This window comes from Elephas maximus, chromosome 22, assembly GCF_024166365.1.
Source record: "Elephas maximus indicus isolate mEleMax1 chromosome 22, mEleMax1 primary haplotype, whole genome shotgun sequence".
Lineage (NCBI taxonomy): Eukaryota > Metazoa > Chordata > Mammalia > Proboscidea > Elephantidae > Elephas > Elephas maximus.
In genome coordinates, this window is record NC_064840.1 from 56,892,907 (window position 1) to 56,914,850 (window position 21,944).

A 21,944-nucleotide genomic window follows, 5' to 3' on the forward strand; every position below is an offset into this window, starting at 1 on the left:
GAAGGGAAGGAAAAAGAGGTGTTTTGTTCTCTCCCCTCTTGCTATGGAAATGCTGGTGGCGCAGTGGTTAAGAGCTATGGGTGTTAACCAAAAGGCTGGCAGTTCAAATCCACCAAGCATTCTTTGGAAACGTTATGGGGCAGTTGTACTCTGTCCTTTAGGGTTACTATGAGTCAGAAAAGACTTGCTGTCAATGAGTTTGGTCTTTTTTTTTTTTTTTTCCTTCTTGCCACTTAAAACTCATATTTATCTCACAGAAGTATCGGGAGAGCTAAAAAAAAAAAAAGTTAGAAAGCAGTGAAAGATGCTCCAAGGAAAGGGACTCTGGCAGTGAGCCCCCGGGGCTGCAGTGACCAGAGTTGGAAAGGGGTTCCATGCAACTGTTGTTTGGGGCCACAAGGAACCAGAGCCACAGTTCTGCAGAGCTAAGTGATGAGAGTAAACCTGCACCCGCTAAGAGCTTTATAAGTCCTCTCCAGCTCAGATCGTGATAAACGCAGAGATGGAACTCAGGGCACAAAGGACTTGTGCCCAAGAGGCTGAAAATTAGCTTTCTTAAAAGCAACCCTTCACGTTTCCACGCTGCCTCCTCCAGTCTGTTTTCAGGGAGAAACTTGGTCAAGCAAGACTGAGAAATTGACCTGCATTTTTTTTTTTTTTTTTCCCTCTTCTTGATTCTCCAGATGTGCTAGATAACAAGAAGGAAAGTCCACTGATACCGCCACCCTGAATTCTGGGTCTGTTTCAACCCCTAGATTTCTTCACGTTTGGGAAGTCAAAACTCTGTTTTCTTTTTTAGTCACGTCAATGTGATTCAAGCACTGGTGTATCTTTTTGCTAAGTATAAGAGTAACAGATTTTCAAAGTAGAACATTTGGAAAATATAGCATTACCATAATTCCATCATACAGAAAAAATTATAAATGCTCTGATTATAATATTTTCTTATCTCAGTCTTTATGTAAGTACATAGATAAACCAAAATCAAACCCACTGCTGTCAGGTCGATTCTGACTCATAGCGACCCTATAGGACAGGGTAGAACTGCCCCATAGAGTTTCCAAGGAGCGCCTGGCAGATTTGAACTGCTGACCCCTTGGTTAGCAGCCATAGCACTTAACCACTATGCCACCAGGGTTTCCGAGTACATAGATAGAAACTTTTTATTATTTTCACAATTAAAATTGTATACTTTTTCATAACATACACTTTGCCCCATGTCACTTAGTGATTTTTAATAGCTGTACAATATTCTACTTTATAGACACTGCATAATTTTACCAATTTCCTATTGTTAGACACTTGGGTTGTTTCTAATTTTTTGCCAGTATAAATACTTCTATGATGCACATTCTTGATATAAATATTAATGTACATTTCTGAGAATAAGTTTTCAGAAATGAAAATACTGGGAAAAGGTCTGAGCATTTTAAAGACTCTTGATATAAATTACCTGACAGAATCTTTATACCAATTTATACCCCCATTACTAAATATAAATGTTCATTGCACCTCATCCTCACCAATATAATGTGTTGTCATTTTTTAAATTATGGCAACTAATATTCTACTTTTTCATTTTTATCTATTCTCGGTCAGGGTTGAACAATTTTTCGTAAGTATATCAGATTCTTGTATCTCTTGTTCTGTGATGTTCATATCTTTTGCCCATTTATCTTTCATGATTTTTGTCTGGGATTAAGGATAAGCAAGAACTTGGCTTCATATTCATATGTATCATTAACCAAATAAAGAAAAGTCTTTTTTAGACTTCACTATCATATCAGCATTTCATGTGTTATCTCTCTGTTGTCTAATAATTTGCAAAGGGATTGGTACATAGTTAAAGGGTACCAAGATACATGTTTACATTTCATACACTTTACATGAAGCCATATATTCTGCAATTTTTCGTGAATTTCAGTACAATTAATTTGTGGTTAGAGTCTACGGAGATTAATCGTTTCATTAAACACGGAGCGAAGACCAGCATATACTCTGTACTATTAATAAATTCTATTTACTTATTGACCGTAAACATATTCATAATTCAAGGAGATTCATCTGTGAACTTGAAAATGAATAACATGTTTAAACTGCAGCCTTATAGGCAAGTTGGTAATTAATGAGAATCCTTTAGAAAATGTCTAGAAACGTACAGAATTTAAGTAACAAAACATTAGCAATATAAGAAAAGTGAAGCTCCTTTTTCAGAAGCACATACCCACCTAACACTAGAGTCAAGAGCAGACGGCACTCATCCTGACATCAACCAACATATCATTGGGCTGTGCCTGGCACTGAATAAATACTGATTCCAATGTAGCAACTCACCTGCCTATTCAGATTCAGCATGCTGTTCCTGGTCTCCTGATTCAGATTGCATCTCCTGTTTCCTGGTGTCCAGTGTGAACCTCAAACTGCCACCATCCATGTTCAGCCCCTTGAACTCGGTACCTGCCAACCCTGCTTGGACTTGCCCACCACCTGGAGCTGTGTCTGGCCTGTTGGAGCCTGAAGCCCCAGCCTGATTTGGGTTTTGCCCTAAAGACTTTCAGGCTAATGGCATATTTCACTTCAGCACCATCTGGAGGCCCAGCTGTGTTGTGGTTGTGTCACTGTTTCATCCTGTCAGCCCAGCTCCTGGACCTCAGCCACCTCCCAATGAAAGTGTTCATGCTTTCAGTTATTATGTTCAGTGTTTAGCCTTAAACTAAAAACAGTATGTTTTGAAAGTTTTTTTTTTTTTTTGCCCCAAATTGGAAATTAATTTCTATGGTAATCAGTTAACTATGATCAGAAACGTGTAAACAGAGATTTTTCATATTTTGTTCTGTTGACTTCATCTTACAATAAAAATAAGATTTGGGTCTTCCTTCTTTCAGCCTGGGCCACCTCCTCTGCCACGTGTATGTCCACATTTGTGTCCTTCCGTAGGAAGGATGATACGATTTAGCACTTACATGACTGAGAAAGAGACTTGACATCAATCAATACTGTAATTGCCTTAAACCCAGTGCCGTCGAGTCGATTCTGACTCATAGAGATCCTATAGGACAGAGTACATAAAGTTTCCAAGGAGCACCTGGTGGATTCAAACTGCCGACTTTTTGGTTAGCAGCTGTAGCACTTAACCACTATACCACCAGGGTTTCCGTAATTGCCTTAGATCATCTCTTTTATTATTATTATTTTTTTATTGTGATTTAGGTGAAAGTTAATAGCTCAAGTTAGTTTCTCATACAAAAATTTATACACTTATTGTTATGTGACCCTAGTTGCTCTCCCTATAATGTGACAGCACACTCCCCCTTTCCACCCTGGATTTCCTGTGTCCATTCAACCAGTTCCTGTCCCTTCCTGCCTTCTCACCTAGCCTCCGGACAGGAGCTGTCCATTTAGTCTTGTGCATCTACTTAAACTAAGAAGCACACTCCTCATGAGTATTATTTTATGTTTTATAGTCCAGTCTAATCTTTGTCTGAAGAGTTGGGTTCGGGAATGGTTTTAGTTCTGGGTTAACAGAGAGTCCAGGGGCCATGTCTTCTGGGGTTCCTCCAGTCTCAGTCAAACCATTAAGTCTGGTCTTCTTACTAGAATTTGAGTTCTGCACCCCAGTTTTTTTGCCTTAGATTATTTCTTGAAAAACTCATGATAAAATAAATATGTTCATAACAGCTTCTTCATGAAACGCTCTTGAGAAATGTCTATGAAAATGTCCAGAATTCTACAGTTAAGCCTAAAGAATTATAAAGCCCTGGTGCCACAGTGGTTAAAGCACTCAGCTGCTAACCAAAAGGGAGAAAGATATGGCAGACTGCTACCATAAAGATTTACAGCCCTGGAAACCCGGTGGGGCAGTTCTACTCTGTCCTATCGGGTCAGAATCAACTTGAAGGCAATGGGTTTGGTTTCAGGGTTTAAATAAACTTAGGAGCCCTGGTAGCTCCATGGTTAAGCACTCGGCTGCTAACCTAAAGACCAGTGCAGCAGTTGCTGTTCGGGACAGAGATGTGGCAGTCTGCTTCCATAAAGATTACGGCCTTGAAAAACCTATGGGACAGTTCTACTCTGTCATATACAGGGTTGCTATGAGGCAGAATGGACTTGTCGGCAATGGGGTTAAACATATTTATGCTCTCCTTCCCATTGATCTCACTGAAATAGCCTTAGTTCAGGTGCACCTCCACTATTTTTAAAGCCTTTTAATAGACTGCAATTGACTGATTGACTGAAAAATAGATTTACTGAGATATAATCCACATACCATGTCATACACTCATTTAAAGTGCACAATTCCATGTTTTTTTTCCTGTTGGTATATTCACAAGGTTGTCCAACCATCACCACAATCTAACTTTAGACCATTTTTATTTCCCACCCAAAAAACTCCATACCTATTACCAGTTGCTGCCTAGTCTCCCCACACACCCACATGCAGCCCCAGACAAACATTAATCTACATTCCATCTCTATAGATTTGCCTATTCTAGACATTTCATATAAATGCAATCATATAATATATAGTCTTTTGTTACTGGTTTCTTTCAGTTATTGCAGCGTTTTTAAGGGCTATCCATGCCGTAGCATGTATCAGTACTTCATTTCTTTTTATTACCAAATAGTTTTCATTGTATGAATATGTCAAATTGTTTTCCTCCATCCATCAATTGATAGACAGTCGGGTTGCTTCCCTTTTTTGATTATTATGAATAATTCTGCTAGGAACATTCATGTATAAGTTTTTGTGTGGACAGGTGTCTTCATTTCTCTTGGCTATACACCTAAGGGTGGAATTGCTGGGTCACTGTTTAACTTACTGAGGAACTGCCAAACACTTAACCCCTCGAACATATCCTCTACACTAACAGAGTTACCCAGGTAGAAAGCAAATTTAACCAGGACAGACTCCCTATTTTAAATGGTCAATCATTTCACATGCTTTGAAGGATAAACTGTAAATCCTTAGAAAGCAGATAAACTTTTGATAATCTTGGCCCAGGTTAATTATTCAGGGTCATTATCTTGCCCTGTCCTCTCCTCCCACCCTATCCTATCATGCATGTACTTAATACTCTAGCATTATCTAATTACCTGTAATCCTCTGAACACAGCAAACTTTGCCATGCCTTCATGTTTGTCCATGTTACTCCAACTGCCTAAAACGCCACCTTCCCCTCAACAAACACACACTCGTCTTGAACCAATTCATATTCGTATTTCAAAACATCTTTCAAAGGTAGCCTTCCCTGTGATGCCCGTCCCAGCCATCCCACCCTTGGGCAAATTTTCTCTATCCCCTGTACCACTTGTTTAATATATGACCCGGTGCTGTCATTATCTGTGGTACAAATCTACAAAAATCTCAAAACATTACAGCCAAAACTATAAAGTTCCTGAAAGATAATTTAGAGGCAGAACTATGGGACCTAACATTTTTCAGTAATAGGTTACCAAACACAGTCACAAATGTATAAGCAAGAGAAGGCCACTTAGATAACTGGGACCTCCTACAAATTAAATAGTTAAGCTCATCAAAAAACTTTATCAAAAGAATAAAAAGAGAAGCTACAGATTGGGGAAAAAAATCTTTGGGAATGATGCATCTGATATGGGTCTAATCTCTTAAATACATAGAAAACTTCAACAGCTCAACAACAAAAAGACAACCCAATTAAAAAATGGGCAAAGGACATGAACAAACACTTCATCAAAGAGGACATTCAAGCAGCCAACAAATACATGAAAAGATGCTCCTGATCATTAGCCATCAGAGAAAGGCACATCAAAACTATAATGAGGTGCCATCTCACCCCTGCAAAAATGGCACTAATCAAAAAAACAGAAAACAAATGCTGATGATACTGCTGGCAAGATTATGGGGAGACTGGAACCCTGCTCCACTGCTGGTAGGAATGTAAATTGATTCAACTACTATGGAAAATGGTATGGTGCTTCCTCAAAAAAACTAGAAATACTCTATGATCTAGCAATCCCACTTCTAGGTATATGCCCTAGAGAACTAAAACTACTGACATATACAGATATGTGCACACATATGTCCATTGCAGCATTATTCACAATAGAAAAAAGATGGAAACAACCTAACTGCCCATGAACGGATCAGTGGATAAACAAACTGTGGAACATATACACAGTGGAATACTATGCAGCCATAAAGAATAATGATGAGTTCTCAAAATATACTATAATGTGGATGAATTTGGAGGACATTATGCTGAGTGGAGTAAGTCAATCACAGAAGGACAAATACTGTATGATCTCACCATTATGAAAAGACAAGATAGGTACACATATAGAAAGCAACATTCTTTGGTGGTTACCAGGAATGGTTACCAGGAATGGGGAGGGAGAAGGAATTACCCTCTAGACAGTGGACATTTGTTAAGTTTTGGTGATAGGTAAGGCAATATCAAATAATGGTGAAGTTAGCACAACTTAACCAAGGTAAAAGATGACACTGAGAAGTTTATAAGAATAAGGGATGATTTGGTAAAAGACATATACACTTTTGCAACAACAGTAATAACAACAAAAAAACATGTGTGTGGTTACACTGGCAGATAACTATGCTTATATATGTATAGGTAAGCACATATGAAAATACAGGTAAGAATGTATAGGTGTTTCTGTAGGCAAATGTATATGCATGTTTGTGTGTGCTGCATATATATTCATATATAAAATAAAGTACATGGTGGTACAGTTATGGATACTTCCTAGACATAACCAAATACCTTGCGGGACTGGGTTACTGGTTTGGAGGTATTAGGACTATAATCTTGGGGGTCAGCTTGGTCAACTGGCATAACATAGCTCATAAAAATAATGTTGTACATCCTAGTTTGGTGAGTAGTGTCTGGGGTCTTAAAAACTTGTGAGCGGCCATCTAAAATACAACTACTGGTCTCTATGTGTCTGAAGCAAAATAGAAAGAAGCAAACCAAAGACTCAAAGAAGAAATTAGTCTACAGGACTAATAGTCTACACGAACCATGGCCTCACCTACCTTGAGACCCAAAGAACTAGATGGTGCCTGGCTACCACTACTGACCGTTCTGACCAGAGACACAACAGATGGTCCCGGACAGAATGGGAAAAAATGTAGAACAAAACTCAAATTCCTAAAAAAGCCCAGACTGATTGGACCAGTAGAGACTAGAGGAGCCACTGAGACTATCACCCTGGAATGCTCTTTAAACTTGGAACTCAAGCCACTATCGGAGGTCACCTATCAGCCAAAAGACACAGTGGCTCATAAAATAAACGATATCACTCATGAGTACTGTACTCCTCTATAAGCAATCATCTAAATGAGATCTAGTGGTCAACACTGACCCTAGACCAAAGATGAGAAGGTACGGACAGGGACAAGGAAGTTAGATTAATGGAAATAGAACAGCTAGAATGGAAATAATGAGAACGCTGACACATTGTGAAAAGTATAACCAATGTCACTGAATAACATGTATAAAAATCGTTAAATGAGAGCCTAATTTGCTATGTAAATTTTCTCCAAAATCGCAATAAAATATATATTTTTTAAATCTCAAAGCATAAATCTCACTGTATCCCATTACACATCTACTCCTACATTTAACAAGCTAAGAAGTTTCCACTAGCACTTAGCCTCATTACCTCCTCTTGCAATTTAATTTCCTCTGGGTCTGTTCTGTACAGTCAGTATCCTCCCTACAGAAACCTTCGGATGAAGGTACCTCTCAGAATTGTATTTTCCATGACAACTGATGAAACAAAGGTAACACTCCAAATCCTCTATTGTAAGGATGGAAATGTCTATTCCTTCCTTTCTTCTATGTCCCATAGTAAAAACCGGAGACATGGGAGAGGGGAAGAGGCAGCAGGACAAAGGCAGCATTTGCAGTCCTGAAGCCACTCTTCTCTCTGTTTCCTTCTCCACCACCTCAGCGCCTTTGATTTCTCTAATGGGAATAAAGTCATCTGGGCAAAAGGCTCAGCAGACCATTCCCTCTGAGGAAAAACAAGTCCGCATCTCTCTGTAGATGGATGTTGACTTCTGGTCGGAAACCTCAATGGCAACAGATGGGGAGGGAAGAAAAGATGCTTCACAGACCCTGTCTCTTGACTACAGTCAAAATAATCTCATCACTGCAACCACCTGCTCCCTTTCTCCAGGAAATCAGATCAATTCTGACTTTCGGTGCAGAGAAACATTGCCTGCAGCTGACAGACATTTACAAAGCACGGGAATACAGGGAGATTGTCCTCTATTTACAAAGGAGTTGTGTTCAAAAGCGCATTTGTAAGTCACTGGGAAGGCACAGAAACAATAGACTAGCCCACAAAAACCTCTTTAGCCAATTCTGTGCCTGGAGCACAGCATTTTGTTGTTGTTAGCTGTTGTTGAGTCAACTCCGACTCATGGAGACTTCATGTGTAACAGAACAAATTGTTGCCCAGTCCTGCACCATCTTCATGATCATTGCCATGTTTGAGTCCAGTGAGACAATATTCCGTTCTGATCCATAAGGCTTTCACTGGGTAATTTTTGGAAATAGATTGCCAGGCTTTTCTTTGTAGTCTTCCTTAGTCTAGAAGCTCCACTGAAACCTATCCACCATGGGTGACCCTGCTGCTATTTGAAATACCAGTAGTATAGCTTCCAGCATTGTAGCACTAGGTTAACCACCACAGTATCGTGGACAGCATTTATACTAAAAACCAAACCCAGTGCCATCGAGTCAATTCCGACTCATGGCATTTACCCATTTATATCAAAACCAAAAACCAAACCCAGTGCTGTCGAGTCGATTCTGACTCATAGCGACCCTATAGGACAGGGTAGAACTGCCCTATATATTTTCCAAGGAGTGCCTGGTGGATTCGAACTGCTGACCCTTTGGTTAGCAGCCGTAGCATTTAATCACTACGCCACCAGGGTCACGGCATTTACAGTGCTATCTAAAACTAACTAAGCATGTAACTGTGAAATTTAAAGTAACTATGATTAATACATTAAAGACTCTAGCAGCAAAAGTGGACAACATGTAAGACCAGATGGGTAATTTCAGCAGAGAGATGGAAATTATAAAAAAAACAAATGCAAAATCTAAATGAAAAATACAGTAATAGAGATGAATAACATCTTCGATAGGCTCGTAAGTAGATTTCTCACTGCTGAAGAAAGAATTAGTCTGAAGATAGGTTAATAAAAATTATTCAAACTGAAACACAATGAGAAAACAAAATGTAAACAAACATCACATACAAAAGCTGTGTGACGATGTTAAACACTATAACATACCCATACTTGGAATTCCAAGACAGAAGGAATGGGACAAAGAAATATTTGAAGGACTACTGGCTGGGAATTTCCCAAAATCAATAGCAAACACCATGTCACAGATTTAAGATGTTCAGAGAACACCGACAGGAGAAAAGAAAAGAAAAAAAAACCTAGGTGTAATTTAATTACTAATATTGTACCAATGTTGATTTCTTAGTTTTGATCACTGTACCACAGTTATGTAAAATGTTGACATTAGGGGAAGTTGAGTTAAGTGTAGGCAGGAGCTCTCTTTACTGTTTTGTAATTCTAAATTGTTCTAAAATAATTAGTTTTTAAAAAGTGGTTTCAGTGTTATGAACACCTACATTGAGAACATACCAGTAATTCTTAGAACAGAAACTGGAGATAACTTACTTATGAAGCTACTCTTCACATCTGTTCATCCCTATAGAAAAAAAATTTTTTTTTTTTTCTGTTCTTGAGTTTGATTTTAAATCAGGCTTGTGGTCCATCCCAGGAACCCCTGTACTATTTATGGTATTATTTCTACGGAAAATATTTTTCAAGCCAAACAACTAAGTTATAACAGAACTTTAAGAGCAGAGCAATTTGTAAGGTGGGTGTTTATGCACCTTGAATTTTATATGAACTTTTCTTCCAAAAGATGTATAACAACTTCCTTTAGATAGATGACAGACAGACAGACAGATAGCACAGCATATACAATGGAGTATGGGGGATGAAAGCTAAATGAGACATGGGTCCTGTCCTCAAGGAACGTCAGCATAGAAGGGAGGAATACGAGAACTAATTCTGAGTCAGGAGATTAGGCTCCTCCACTAATCAGCAGAATAGGACCTTGGGTGAGTTACATATCTCTAAGCCTCACTTAGCACTAAAATGCATAACACAGAACACAAAGACTGCAGTAAGACCAATGCAATTAATTAATGACTATGGAAACCATCTGTGTGCCAATTACTATGCTAGAAGGTATCAATAAAGACTGGCTGAATCTAAGCAAAAACTAGATAGAAAAATGTTAAGTTCTATTTTACCAGGAGCACAATACACTAATTTGGGAGTTCAAAAGAGTAAAAGAGGACTTCCAGCTAGAAGAATCACAGAATATTTCAGAAAGGAGACAGAATGTAAAATATGTGAGCATTTGGATATACAGAGGTTGGGAAAAAAGGGCTTTCCCTTTGTAGGAATCTGCTGAGGGGAGGAGGAATGCCAGGGCCTAGATATGGGCGCTGGACTTGACTTGTCTAGAGAAGCTTTAGCACAGCGGTGGCAGAGTCCCTTAGAGGTTACCTGGCAATATACTCAGTATCTCCACTCCATGCATTAGCTTCCCAGAAAGCATGAAGTCTTGGTTGTAAATCGTGTGCAGGAGGTTGGGATTTGCTTGTTCAGCCTGCTGCTAAGTTTTTATAGCTACATCCGTATCCTTTGTTTTAAAGCATATCTCAGATGCCGTCTGTCATGGATTGAATTGTGTCCCCCCAAAATATGTGTCAACTTGGCTAGGCCATTGTTCCCAGTACTGTGTGGCTGTCCACCATTTTGTGCCTTGATGTGATTATCCTATGTCTTGTAAATCCCAACCTCTCTGATGTTAACAATGCAGGACTAGTGGCAGTTATGTTAGTGAGACAGGACTCAATCTACAGGATTAGGTTGTACCTTGAGTCAATCTCCTTTGAGATATAAAAGAGAGAATCGAGCAAGAGGAGAGAGACCTCATTACCACCAAGCAAGAAGAGTCAGGAGCAGAGCGTGTCCTTTGGACCCAGGGTCCCCGCACTGAGAAGCAACTAGACCAGGGAAAGATTGATGCCAAGGACCTTCCCCCAGAGCTGACAGAGACAGAAAGCCTTCCCCTGGAGCTGGCACCCTGAATTCACACTTCTAGCCTACTAGACTGTGAGATAGTAAATCTGTTAAAGTCATCCACTTGTGGTATTTCTGTTATAGCAGTACTAGATAACTAAGACACCCTCGAAACCTTTACTTTCCGACCTCGAGGGTCATGACTTGGCTCCATCTCACCCCCAAATCAAGTCCTTTGCCATCTGGCCCACTCTTACCACACCACTAATGCTGGAGGAGAGTGGGCTGCGCAGGCGGGTGACAGAACAGCAACCCATGGAGAGAGTAGACAAATCCTCCCATAGGATTCACAGGCTCAGATGGTGGATTGTAAAAGAGATAATTGGGAACTCTTAAATGGTTTTATGGAATCCTATCAAACTTATGTCCAAGAGCTATATTTAAAAATATGAAATCAGAGCCAAAGATGTGCCACTCATCAGATTTAATTATTAGCCTGCATACTCTATACCAAAGGAATAGCTAAGTTACAAGCATAAAGAAAGGAATTTTCTGTTTACTTGAGGAGATAAACAGGTTTTCTGAGATACCGGATCAGATCACATCTCTCTGCTTTAATTTTTTTTCCCAGATGGTTTTAAAAAGTGCTATTATGTGCAAATTCAAGACAAAAATCCATGCCAATGAAATATCTGGGGAAAGAAGAAAGCAAGGAAATACTGTTCCCTCTGTGTTTTAGAGATAGATAATAATTAATAGACAATAACTAGCCATCAATGTGGTAGTCTCCCTCCATGATCTTCACAGAATTGTGCAAAGTGGCCCCCAGCCAAATCAGACTTATAAATAATTTATCTCAATTCCTCCTTTTACAGAGGAAGATCCCTGAGGGTAAGGTGGCTTGTCCTGGATCTCCAAGCAGAGTGGGTGATGGCCACCTGGCAAAGCTACGAACAAAAGAAGTAGGAGCAGTGCTCTGTATTTTGCAGGTAAGACAGACTCGAAGGCTGGGGCTGAGTATGGCCTTGGAGGGCATCTAAATCAAGCCTCATGTTGAAATGATGGGGAAACCCAGTCTCAAGGTGTGGCAGCGTCTTGGTAGTCACCCAGCTGCCCATCCTTGTCTCATCATGCTAGCCACCTCACAGTTAGCTTGAGGCTTGACATAACTATTACCATCTGGAAGTACTTCACAGGCTTTTATTATTATTTTATAAACACAAAGCACCCCCATCTTTATCGAACTAGTTCAGGGTTTGACGAAGCACATGTGTAGCCTTCATTTAGCACTGAGACTGTGGAATGCTTCCACATCTCACCTACAAATTTAGCATGGATTTTTGCTGAATTGCTCCAGCTTTTGGACTACTGAAACCCAAAACACAGTATCATTCTCTCTAAGGTTATGCTTAGAAACACATATAAGTTATTTTAAAAATATTTCTCCCATATAGTGTTTCATCACTTTCTCTAACTCATCATAGAAAGGGAGTTCACATCAGACTCTTCGATTCCCTTCATAATCCTCAACTAGGTATACAGCAAAGAACTACCAACAGGATTGACCAAACCAAAAAACCAATCGAGTCGATTCCGACTCATAGCGACCCTATAGGACAGAGTAGACCTACCTGGTAGAGTTTCCAAGGAGTACCTGGCAGATTCGAACTGCCTACCCTTTGGTTAGCAGCTGTAGCACTTAACCACTATACCACCAGGGTTTCCAACAGGATTGAAGAGGCCCTCAAATGTCAGCTAGCCCAACCGCCACTCTGATGCTGGAATCATGACTTATAGCCAACCACCTGACCCAGTGGTCATCAGTGAATGCTAGAATTCTTGTAACGACAGGAAGCCACGTGGTTCCCAAGCATCCCATTCCGGTTTGGATTATTTGAAGGTTACTCCTTATTTTGAACTTAAATCTGCCTTCCTACAGGGCTTCCTCTGACTGGTAGACTCTTTCATAACATCTCCTTTCCTGTGAACACAAAACATTGCCTCAGCAATCTTTTGTGCTAAGAACGAAAAAATGAAAGAAACTATGATAGCTGCGACAGTCAAGTCTGTGTAAATATATTTAAAGTGTTTGCCTTCTTTTACACATCACGTATGAGAATGGTTGACTAGATTCTCAGCAAATGTGGCAGGTATGTGTGGATTTATCTGTCTGAAAATACACGCTGGGTACTGTACATAAACGCAACCCTGGGTAGCTATGACGAGAAAGCCAGATGCCACTGAGTCAATTCTGACTCCTGGCGGCTCCATGTGTGTCAGAGTAGAACTGTGCTCCACAGTGTTTTCAATGGCTGATTTTTTAGATTTTTTAGAAATCACAAGGCCTTTCTTCTGAGGAGGCTCTGGATAGACTTAAACCTCCAACCTTCCATTTAGCAATCAAGCAAGTACCCAGGTGGTACAAATGGTTAACGTACTCAGCTACTAACTGAAACACTGGGGGTTCGAGTCTCCCCAGAGGTGTCTCAGAAGAAAGGCCTGGCTATATACTCCCAAAAGATCAGCCATTGAAAACCCTATAGATGAAAACCCTATAGATGAAAACCCTATAGAGCACAGTTCTACTCTGACATACATGGAGCCGCCAGGAGTCAGAATCGACTCATCGGCAACTGGTCATTACGATGACAGTACCTCTAAAAGAAAGTTAGCCATACCTCAAAGCAAATAAACTACCCTCCTGTACCACTGCTGCCTGAGAAAGACTGGCCTTATCATGAAGATATTGTACACAGAACAGCAGACAGAGATTTCAAATACGAGTGCAGACTGAAAATCACAAGGGCAAACATTCCAAATTGCAGGCATTGATTTGTAATCAAGTTCCTTTGAAATTACTTGGTATGTGGACAGTTCTGTGTAGCATGCTTCGGGGTGAGTGGCAACCAGGATTTTTTTTTTTTTAATGATGTTCAGAGATTCTCCCTAGGGTCAGCTAGTAAGATAATATATGTGGAAATGCTTCACAAACTGTTAAGTGCTGTAAAGTGTGATGCTGTGTCATCGTTATATTTTGAACTCTTACGTGCTAGGTGCTGAGGTGTTGTGCTAGGCATTTTTAAGACATTGTGTAAATAAGTAAAAGAAACAAAACAAAACAAAAACCTGTACACCAAAAGCTTGATCTTACAAAGATTTCTTTACCTGGCTCCAGGTATATGAAAAATGATACTACACTAAAATTGTATGAATTTATGCTTCACATATAAGGTGGAAAAAAATTGTAAGACATGAAGGTGCCCAAAGAGACATACATAAATAGCAGCAGCGTTTTGGATGTGACTAAAGATCGTCTGTCTAGCCTGTAGGCTGATGAGATGGTGGCTACATAACCTAAGTAGGGGCTGGTGTTAGGTGGACACAGCTACATTTCTGGGCAAACTGAAGCAGATCCTACCCAGGAATGGGAGAAAGAGCTACATGGCCTTGAAGGGACTTCCTCTCCCAAATTATTAATTGAATTTCAAACTACTAACAATGGGAAGTAGCTCTGGTGCCCACAAAAGGTGGGCAGTTCGAATCCACCAGCTGCTCCCCGGAAACCCAATGGAGCAGTTCTACTCGGTCCTATAAGGTCACTATGAATTGGAGTGGACCTAATGACCAGGGGTTTGTTTTTGGTTTAACAATGGCAAAATATAAGAATATACTAAAGAGCATTCCAAGAAACTGGACAAAGTGTCTTTCTTTTCAAATGAGGCATAAAAAATGAATACTAAACTATCCTACGGCCATAAAAAAAGCTGAGCCATTCTTCTTACTAGTTTCCATGTGCTCTGATGAGCTGTACCATACATGGACTCTCATACTCTCTTTAGGTTTCAGAGTTTTATGTTTACATTTTATTTAATTTCACTTTCTTAAACTACAGCAAGAAGTTCTGCCAAGAACCAATGAAACTGTTCACTCCAGGACTGTGGTTTCCATAAGAAAGTAAGGGGAAACAGATGTTTTATACCTACGGGGAGGCTCCCACAAAACGTCCTGCCAGCCATATCCACAGCCTCCCTCCTGTAACCTGCACCACGGGTGCCTTTTCTACTTGCCACCCTCATTCACAAACATGCCAACCTTCTATGAAATCCGAGGCCGTGTAGGTGCGCTGAATTGGGCTGCCCTCCGCTGGGTTGTTCAGGGTCTCCAAGGCTGATTCAATCGCTTCAACCAGCTCATCGCGCTTGTCCTTCCTCACGGGTTTCTCCTCGGGGTGGCGGGTCAGGCCCGTCTCCAGCTGGTAGACTTTCTGCAGGGTGAAACTGTCAAAAGGTACTGCTGCGTACTCCGTGGCCAGCTTGACGCCGGCGTGCACCTCCGCCTTGTCCACCTGGGAGTGCAGGAAGGCCAGGAGGTCCGCCTGGGTTTTCTCGGGGGCGCCCCGGTCCACGCCCTGGCCCGCGGGGTCGCTGGCGTGGTACTGCACGTTCTTGAGCTGCTCGCTCCTCTCCTGGAGCTCGTCCTTGAGCTGCGCTATCTGCTTCTTCAGGCTGCTGATGTAGTGGCGGTGCTGCTCCTCCCACTCCTGCAGGACAGCCTGGTACCCCTCTTTCCCTGTTGGGCCGTTGGCCCGGGGCAGCCCCAGCTGCTCCTCGTCGCCTTTGGGGGTGCAGGCCAACATGTAGAGGACGGAGATGGCGCAGCAGAGGAGCACAAGCAAAATCACCACCCGAGAAATCCAGGCCAGCAGCCCCCGGCGAACCATCATCATTCAGCAATCAGCCATGCGTCCAGACCTGGCGACATCCCAGAATGCCAGGGCCCCACACAAGGGCTTCCCCGGACTAGACCACGGCAGGCATGCGTTTGGCGCGCCCTGAGCTCCTTCCATCCGTTTCCTTCTACAATGTGCTCTGTCCCTTGGAGCCAACTACCATATGGAGCAGCTTTCCTCCTTCTAGAAGACGATTTTCAAGGCAGAGGCAACGCCTTTTCACATTAATTCCCATCACAGCCTTCCTGATGTGCAGCAGACCACAAGAGACCTGAGAAAGAGACAGAAATAACAAAAACATTTATTCAGGTCAACAACCCTAAGCTCACCACTGCAATATTCAATAGCCCTCCCATGAAGTTTATGTGTTTATGATAAATGATTAAATATTTTTAAATGTTTGCATATCAGAATGCAAACGTGTGTCTGCAGTGTAAGGCAAATAAAGAACAAAGGACACAGAAAAAAAGGTCTGAAGGAAATAGTCAATTACCAAAACCAAACCGAACCCACTGCCGTAGATTCCAACTACTAGCGACCCTATAGAAAAGAGGAGAACTGCCCCACAGGGTTTCCAGAGCTGTAAACGTTTAAGGAAGCAGACTGCCACATCTTTCTCCCTTTTGGTTAGCAGCCGAGTGTTTTAAGCACTATACCACCAAGGCTCCTATACAGTCAATTACGTTCTATAAAGTCCCTGCGAACACTGAAACGGTGAATACCAAACCAGCCTTGTTTGACCTCAGCTGTGGCACACAACACCTTTCTCCCAGGTGTGCGCATATGCATGCCGGCGAATGCTCACGAAAGCACCAGGATACTTAGCAATTGGGCTACGGTCGCAATACGGAACATGAAACTAATGAGGATTGCTATGTGCCAAAATGTTGACAATACTACTCTCTGGATGGATGGACTAAGGGTGATTTTTCTGCTTCTCTATATTTTTCTGTATCTTGTAAATTCTCCACAATGAGCATATATTATTTTGATGATTGAAAAGGGAAAAAAGCAAAAAAAAAACTTGAATGACATTGAAGTTGTGGGCAGAGGACAACGCGGGACTTCTGAGGCCAGGGCCAACCCAGCAGGGGGAGATGTAACAAGATGAACCCTGGACAAGAGTGTGCATACATTCAAGGCAGGGCTAGAAGCTGGCTCAAGTTGTTTTCAAGCTTTCTGACAAGGAGATGGAGAAGCTCCTGGAGCTTCAAACATAAATTGATGAAATGGTTAGATAGTAAATGTGGATGATAACTTGTCCACCAGGGGTCAGGAGACAGGTGTTCTAACCAGCTCTCCAATTCTGCATACAGACAAGGGACAATGTGTTTGCCAGAGAAAGTGACAGGGTTGGGAGAAGAACAGAGACCAGAAATACTGTCCCATCAGGACTCAAATCCCCAGGCATATTTCTTCTGTAGCCTCTGAGAGGAATTCTGTGTTCTAACTGCTCATCAAAAATACTGAGATGGTTACTGATTAGTTAGTAGATAAGAACTACTTTAGGTGAAGGAAAGGACAATACTCAATACACGGAAGGTCAGCTCAACTGGACTGGACGAAAAGCAAAGAAGTTTCCGGGAGAAACTGAATGCTTCAAAGGTCAGCGGAGCAAGTGCGGGGGTTTGGGGACTATGGCTTAAGGGGACTTCTAAGTCAATTGGCAAAATAATTCTATTATGAAAACATTCTGCATCCCACTTTGAAATGTGGCGTCTGGGGTCTTAAATGCTAACAAGCGGCCATCTAAGATGCATCAATTGGTCTCAACCCACCTGGATCAAAGGAGAATGAAGAACCCCGAGGTCACACGATAACTATGAGCCCAAGAGACAGAAAGGGCCACATGAACCAGTGACTTTCATCATCCTGAGACCAGAGGAGCTAGATGGTGCCTGGCCACAACCGATGACTGCCCTGACAGGGAGCACAACAGAGAACCCCTGAGGGAGCAGGAGATCAGTGGGATGCAGACCCCAAATTCTCATAAAAAGACCAGACTTAATGGTCTGACTGAGGAATCCCGGCAGTCATGGTCCCCAAACCTTTTGTTGGCCCAGGACAGGAACCATTCCCAAAGACAACTCATCAGACATGGAAGGGACTGGACAATGGGTTGGAGAGAGATGCTGATGAAGAGTGAGCTACTTGTTTATCAGGTGTACACTTGAGACTGTGTGGGCTTCTCCTGTCTGCAGGGGAGATAGGAGGGTAGAGAGGGTTAGAAACTGGGAAAATTGTCACGAAAGGAGAGACTGGAAGGGCTGACTCATTAGGGGGAGAGTAAGTGGGAGTATGGAGTAAGGTGTATATAAGCTTATATGTGACACACTGACTTGATTTGTAAACGTTCACTTAAAGCTCAATAAAAATTATTAAAAAAATATACTGAGATCGATCTCAGGGCTTTTCCCTCAAAAACATGCTCTGCACCTCAATTCCAGACCCCTCTTAACAAATGAGCCAACTTGACACACCTCCGTTTTCTCCAGGCACCCCACTCTCTCCTCCCACCCATCGCGCACATCCCAATAGCACATTCCGTTTTCAATTTCCTTCCTTCTTTAATTCCCTTTTCTTGTCTCCCCCTACTCAGCCATATATACACACCAAATAAAATTTCATCTTAAGCGACTTTTTCTAAAAATTGTCTAGGTGTATCTTTCTATATCACTTCTCTTAAAAACGAGCTCCTTAAGAATACCGTGTGTTTGTCATTTTATAAAAACTTGACATTTTTAACAATCCCAACAATAACTAAATTATTCTCTAGTCTTCAGTGGACCCAGGAAATCCAGATTCTAGACCAGTAATCATCTCAATTACCTGTGATCTTTCCCATGGACCCTTCCATGGTGGTCCTTACTGGAAGAAGGATCCTAGTCAATTATCAACTTTGGTATCCCTGGGAGAAGACAGAGAGGTGTTCCTTCTACCATTCTCTCTACGCTGAAGATAGAATAAATGAGAATAGGCTCATTGACTTTTTCTAAATATTCACCCACCATGTTTCACGGCCATACCTATTACCCAAGAAAAGTGCCTCTTGCGGATATTATTATATTATCAAAATAGTTTATTTCCCAGTTTTCCTTAAAAATTCAACACTTACCATTCTTTCTAATGTTTCCCTTGCCCCGAGGATTCTCTCTACTATAATTTAGAACAATACACAGTTATTAGTGCTAAGTCGAAAGTGCATGTTTAGCCCTGGAAGCCTTTTCTGTCTGATGAAAATCTTGGGATTTGTATAATTACTATAATCCTATGATTAAAAGCATCTCTGCTTTAGTATTTAGGCACCTTGCTGTTTTTAATAAAATCTCTCAGATGAACTCATTATATTCAAGTATTAAATTACCAGTGAAGACATGTTATCATGCTATTCTGCCACTTTAAAGGCTTTTACTTTACGTAGATTGTCATTAAAAAACAAAATAAGCAAATCAAAAATAATAAAAATGGAACATTTAACACAGTTTATTATGCTGTGAAAACTTAGAGCATGCAATCTTTCCAACGGAATTTTTTTTAATGAAAAATTTTTGTATTTGCATAATAAATTGAAATCCTGTTGGTAAACTGAAGCAATATGTATTAAGGTTATGGTGAAAGAAACTTAAAGCTGTAGAAAAAAAATTTTTTTTTCCTATTCTGTAAGTCTCTTTAAAATCTAGTCCAGCTTTCAAAATTCACTAGTGTAAATTTCAAGATAATTTGGTATTCCACCCTTCGGGATGTAAAGGGAGAAAAAAGGGGATCTTTAGCAAGAAATTACTTTTTAACAGAAATAACAAAAAGCAATACAAATTGCTGCTAAGTGGTGAATTTCTCCTTTTAAATAACAGGGCAGAAAATGTATGTCAGAAACAAAACTCTGCATCTTTTAACAGATAAAATATTCTGTAGTAATTCCAGTAATCTAAACTTTAATCAAAATAGTAACTGGCTATATCGTAGAGCCCAGGAGATTTCAGATTTTTCATTTGAATGTCACTCTTAAGAGTGGATGTCACTTTACCAGCTCTGTCGCAGTCAGAGAAGAACACCTTGGTAAGACTTAACCAAAACCAAATGTACAGCTAAGCCACAAAGGCACCTTGCAAACAACATCTCTCTGCAGAGGCGGTGGGAGAATTAAAGAGTTAACATTTATAAAGTGTTTACAGATTTGCAGATGGAAAACACCATGTAATTACCAAGCACTATTAAAGTTAGAGATGACAGTGAAAATATACCCTTATCTGATCACAGAAGCATTGTGCTACTATTTAAAAACTTGGAAAAGGCACACAGATTTTTAGATTAGTTCAGTCTCTTGGATCAGGTTGGGAGGGAGCAGAAAAGGAGTAAAGAGGGAGAAGGAGTCCCTGTCAATAATCGATTTTAGGGCCCTCAGGAGAAGAGAGATGGATATTCCTAATTTTTTATTAAAGAAAATTCTTTGTGCTCATTCGGTTTCTTGCCTCTTAAGTTTTTAAATATGCATCCTTATTAATGACGTTCTACAATAATTTCCTGTCCCTGTCCAAACACCCAAATAATGCTTCTATGATGAACCATGTCAGAAACATTGGATTTATTTATTAGACTGAAGGGGACATCAAGCACAATGACTTTACCATCACTGTCACAATCTCTGGGCAAAAAACAGGGGGGCAAAAGAAAATATTGTTATAGAGCAATGGTTTATAGTGCCCAGCTGGTACTAACCCTGCCTAAAACCAGGGTATTCCAAGAACTCTTGGACTAGAAAAGGGGCGGATTGGTGCTCGACTTTGTCCATCACCCTCGGGTCAGACTACTCCTAGGGGCTATTTTCCTGGGAGTATAGGTAGGAAACTGCTTAAGGAACTGACAGCACTTCTCTACTTTCTGAAATTTTAAGGAAAGAAGTTTGAAAGGCACAATGGTCACGAGACACTTGTAACCTCTGCCAAGGGGTCCAACAACAGAATAGATTCCTCCGACTTCATGTGGAATTTGTCCAAGAATCCTGATATCCCACCCAGATGAGGAACCATCCTGGACCTCCCCCAGACCTCCAAATAACATAGCAATAACCTAGTAATGGGTCAAAGTTCACTCCATCCAGAATTCTTTCTTTTATTCAACCATATTAAAAAAAAGTAATTAAATACCTACTATAAGCATTCAGCTGCTAATCAAAACGTCAGCAATTCAAATCCACCATCTGCTCCTTGGAATCCCTATGGGGCAGTCCTACAGGGTTGTTATGAATCAGAATGGACTCGACAACAGCAATGGGTTTGGTTTTGGTTTATGTACAATGCACTACATAAAAAATTATAAGAGATGACAAGAACACAAAGGAAACCAGAAAAAATGGTGCCATGAGCATATCCATGCTCCTGCACCACCCCCTCCCCGCAATATCACCAAGGAAAACAACTACAAATTGGTAGTCAATTTTGTAAGAACTGTGAAAAATGGCTGAGGGTTGTAGCAACTAAGGGAAAACTGAATAAAAAAACAAAAGTGACTCTTAAGTGGTAGGAAAGCTTTGGTTTTCTACTTAGCTGAGCCCATTCCCCTGTTCCTAGTGTGGTGGCTCCATCATCTGAAAGCAGCAGCAGCAGATGGTGCTCCCAGAAAGGGGGCTTGATCTCTAGCTCTGGAGAGAGCACAGCCAATAGTGGATTATAGTGGAGGTCTATTCTGAACTGGCTGGGAGCTCCCTGTATGAAGGACTGATGCAGATCCTTCTCTAGGTATGGTCCATCTGATAATCTATGCAGGCAAAGGGGGAGTGATGGGCAATGCTGGAAGGCTGTGACTACCTGTACACACCTGGGACTAAGCAGTGTGATTTGAGCATACAATTAATGACTAAGGGCTGAAGAAGATGCTGGAGTGAGTTTTTTTTTTTTTTTTTTGGAACTTAGAGTTTTCAGACGCACCATATATATGGGGAAACTGAGGTGGCCTCACATGTGCTCAGAGGTACCATATATATGGGGAAATTGAAGTGGCCTCACGTGCTCAGGTTAGGATGCATGCACAAAAGTTACCTGGGTATCCTATGCTTTCACTTTGAACTTACTGCAAGCCAGCCCAACCTTG

The 21,944-nt window shown here is 41.0% G+C and overlaps 1 protein-coding gene across 13 annotated transcripts in view; it reads right to left on the reverse strand.

Moving 5' to 3' along the window:
* The window catches only part of CSGALNACT1 (chondroitin sulfate N-acetylgalactosaminyltransferase 1), a 394,288-nt gene that overhangs the window by 84,085 nt on the left and 288,259 nt on the right, over positions 1–21,944 (reverse strand). For 12 of the 13 annotated variants that reach the window (XM_049866776.1, XM_049866775.1, XM_049866769.1 and 9 more), the window contains one exon: positions 15,221–16,128. In XM_049866776.1, the coding sequence (XP_049722733.1) occupies positions 15,221–15,854 (634 nt within the window). In that variant the 5' untranslated portion in view covers positions 15,855–16,128. Of the gene's footprint in view, positions 1–15,220; positions 16,129–18,686; positions 18,853–21,944 lie in introns of those variants that run through there. The other variant, XM_049866780.1, reaches the window with a different exon arrangement.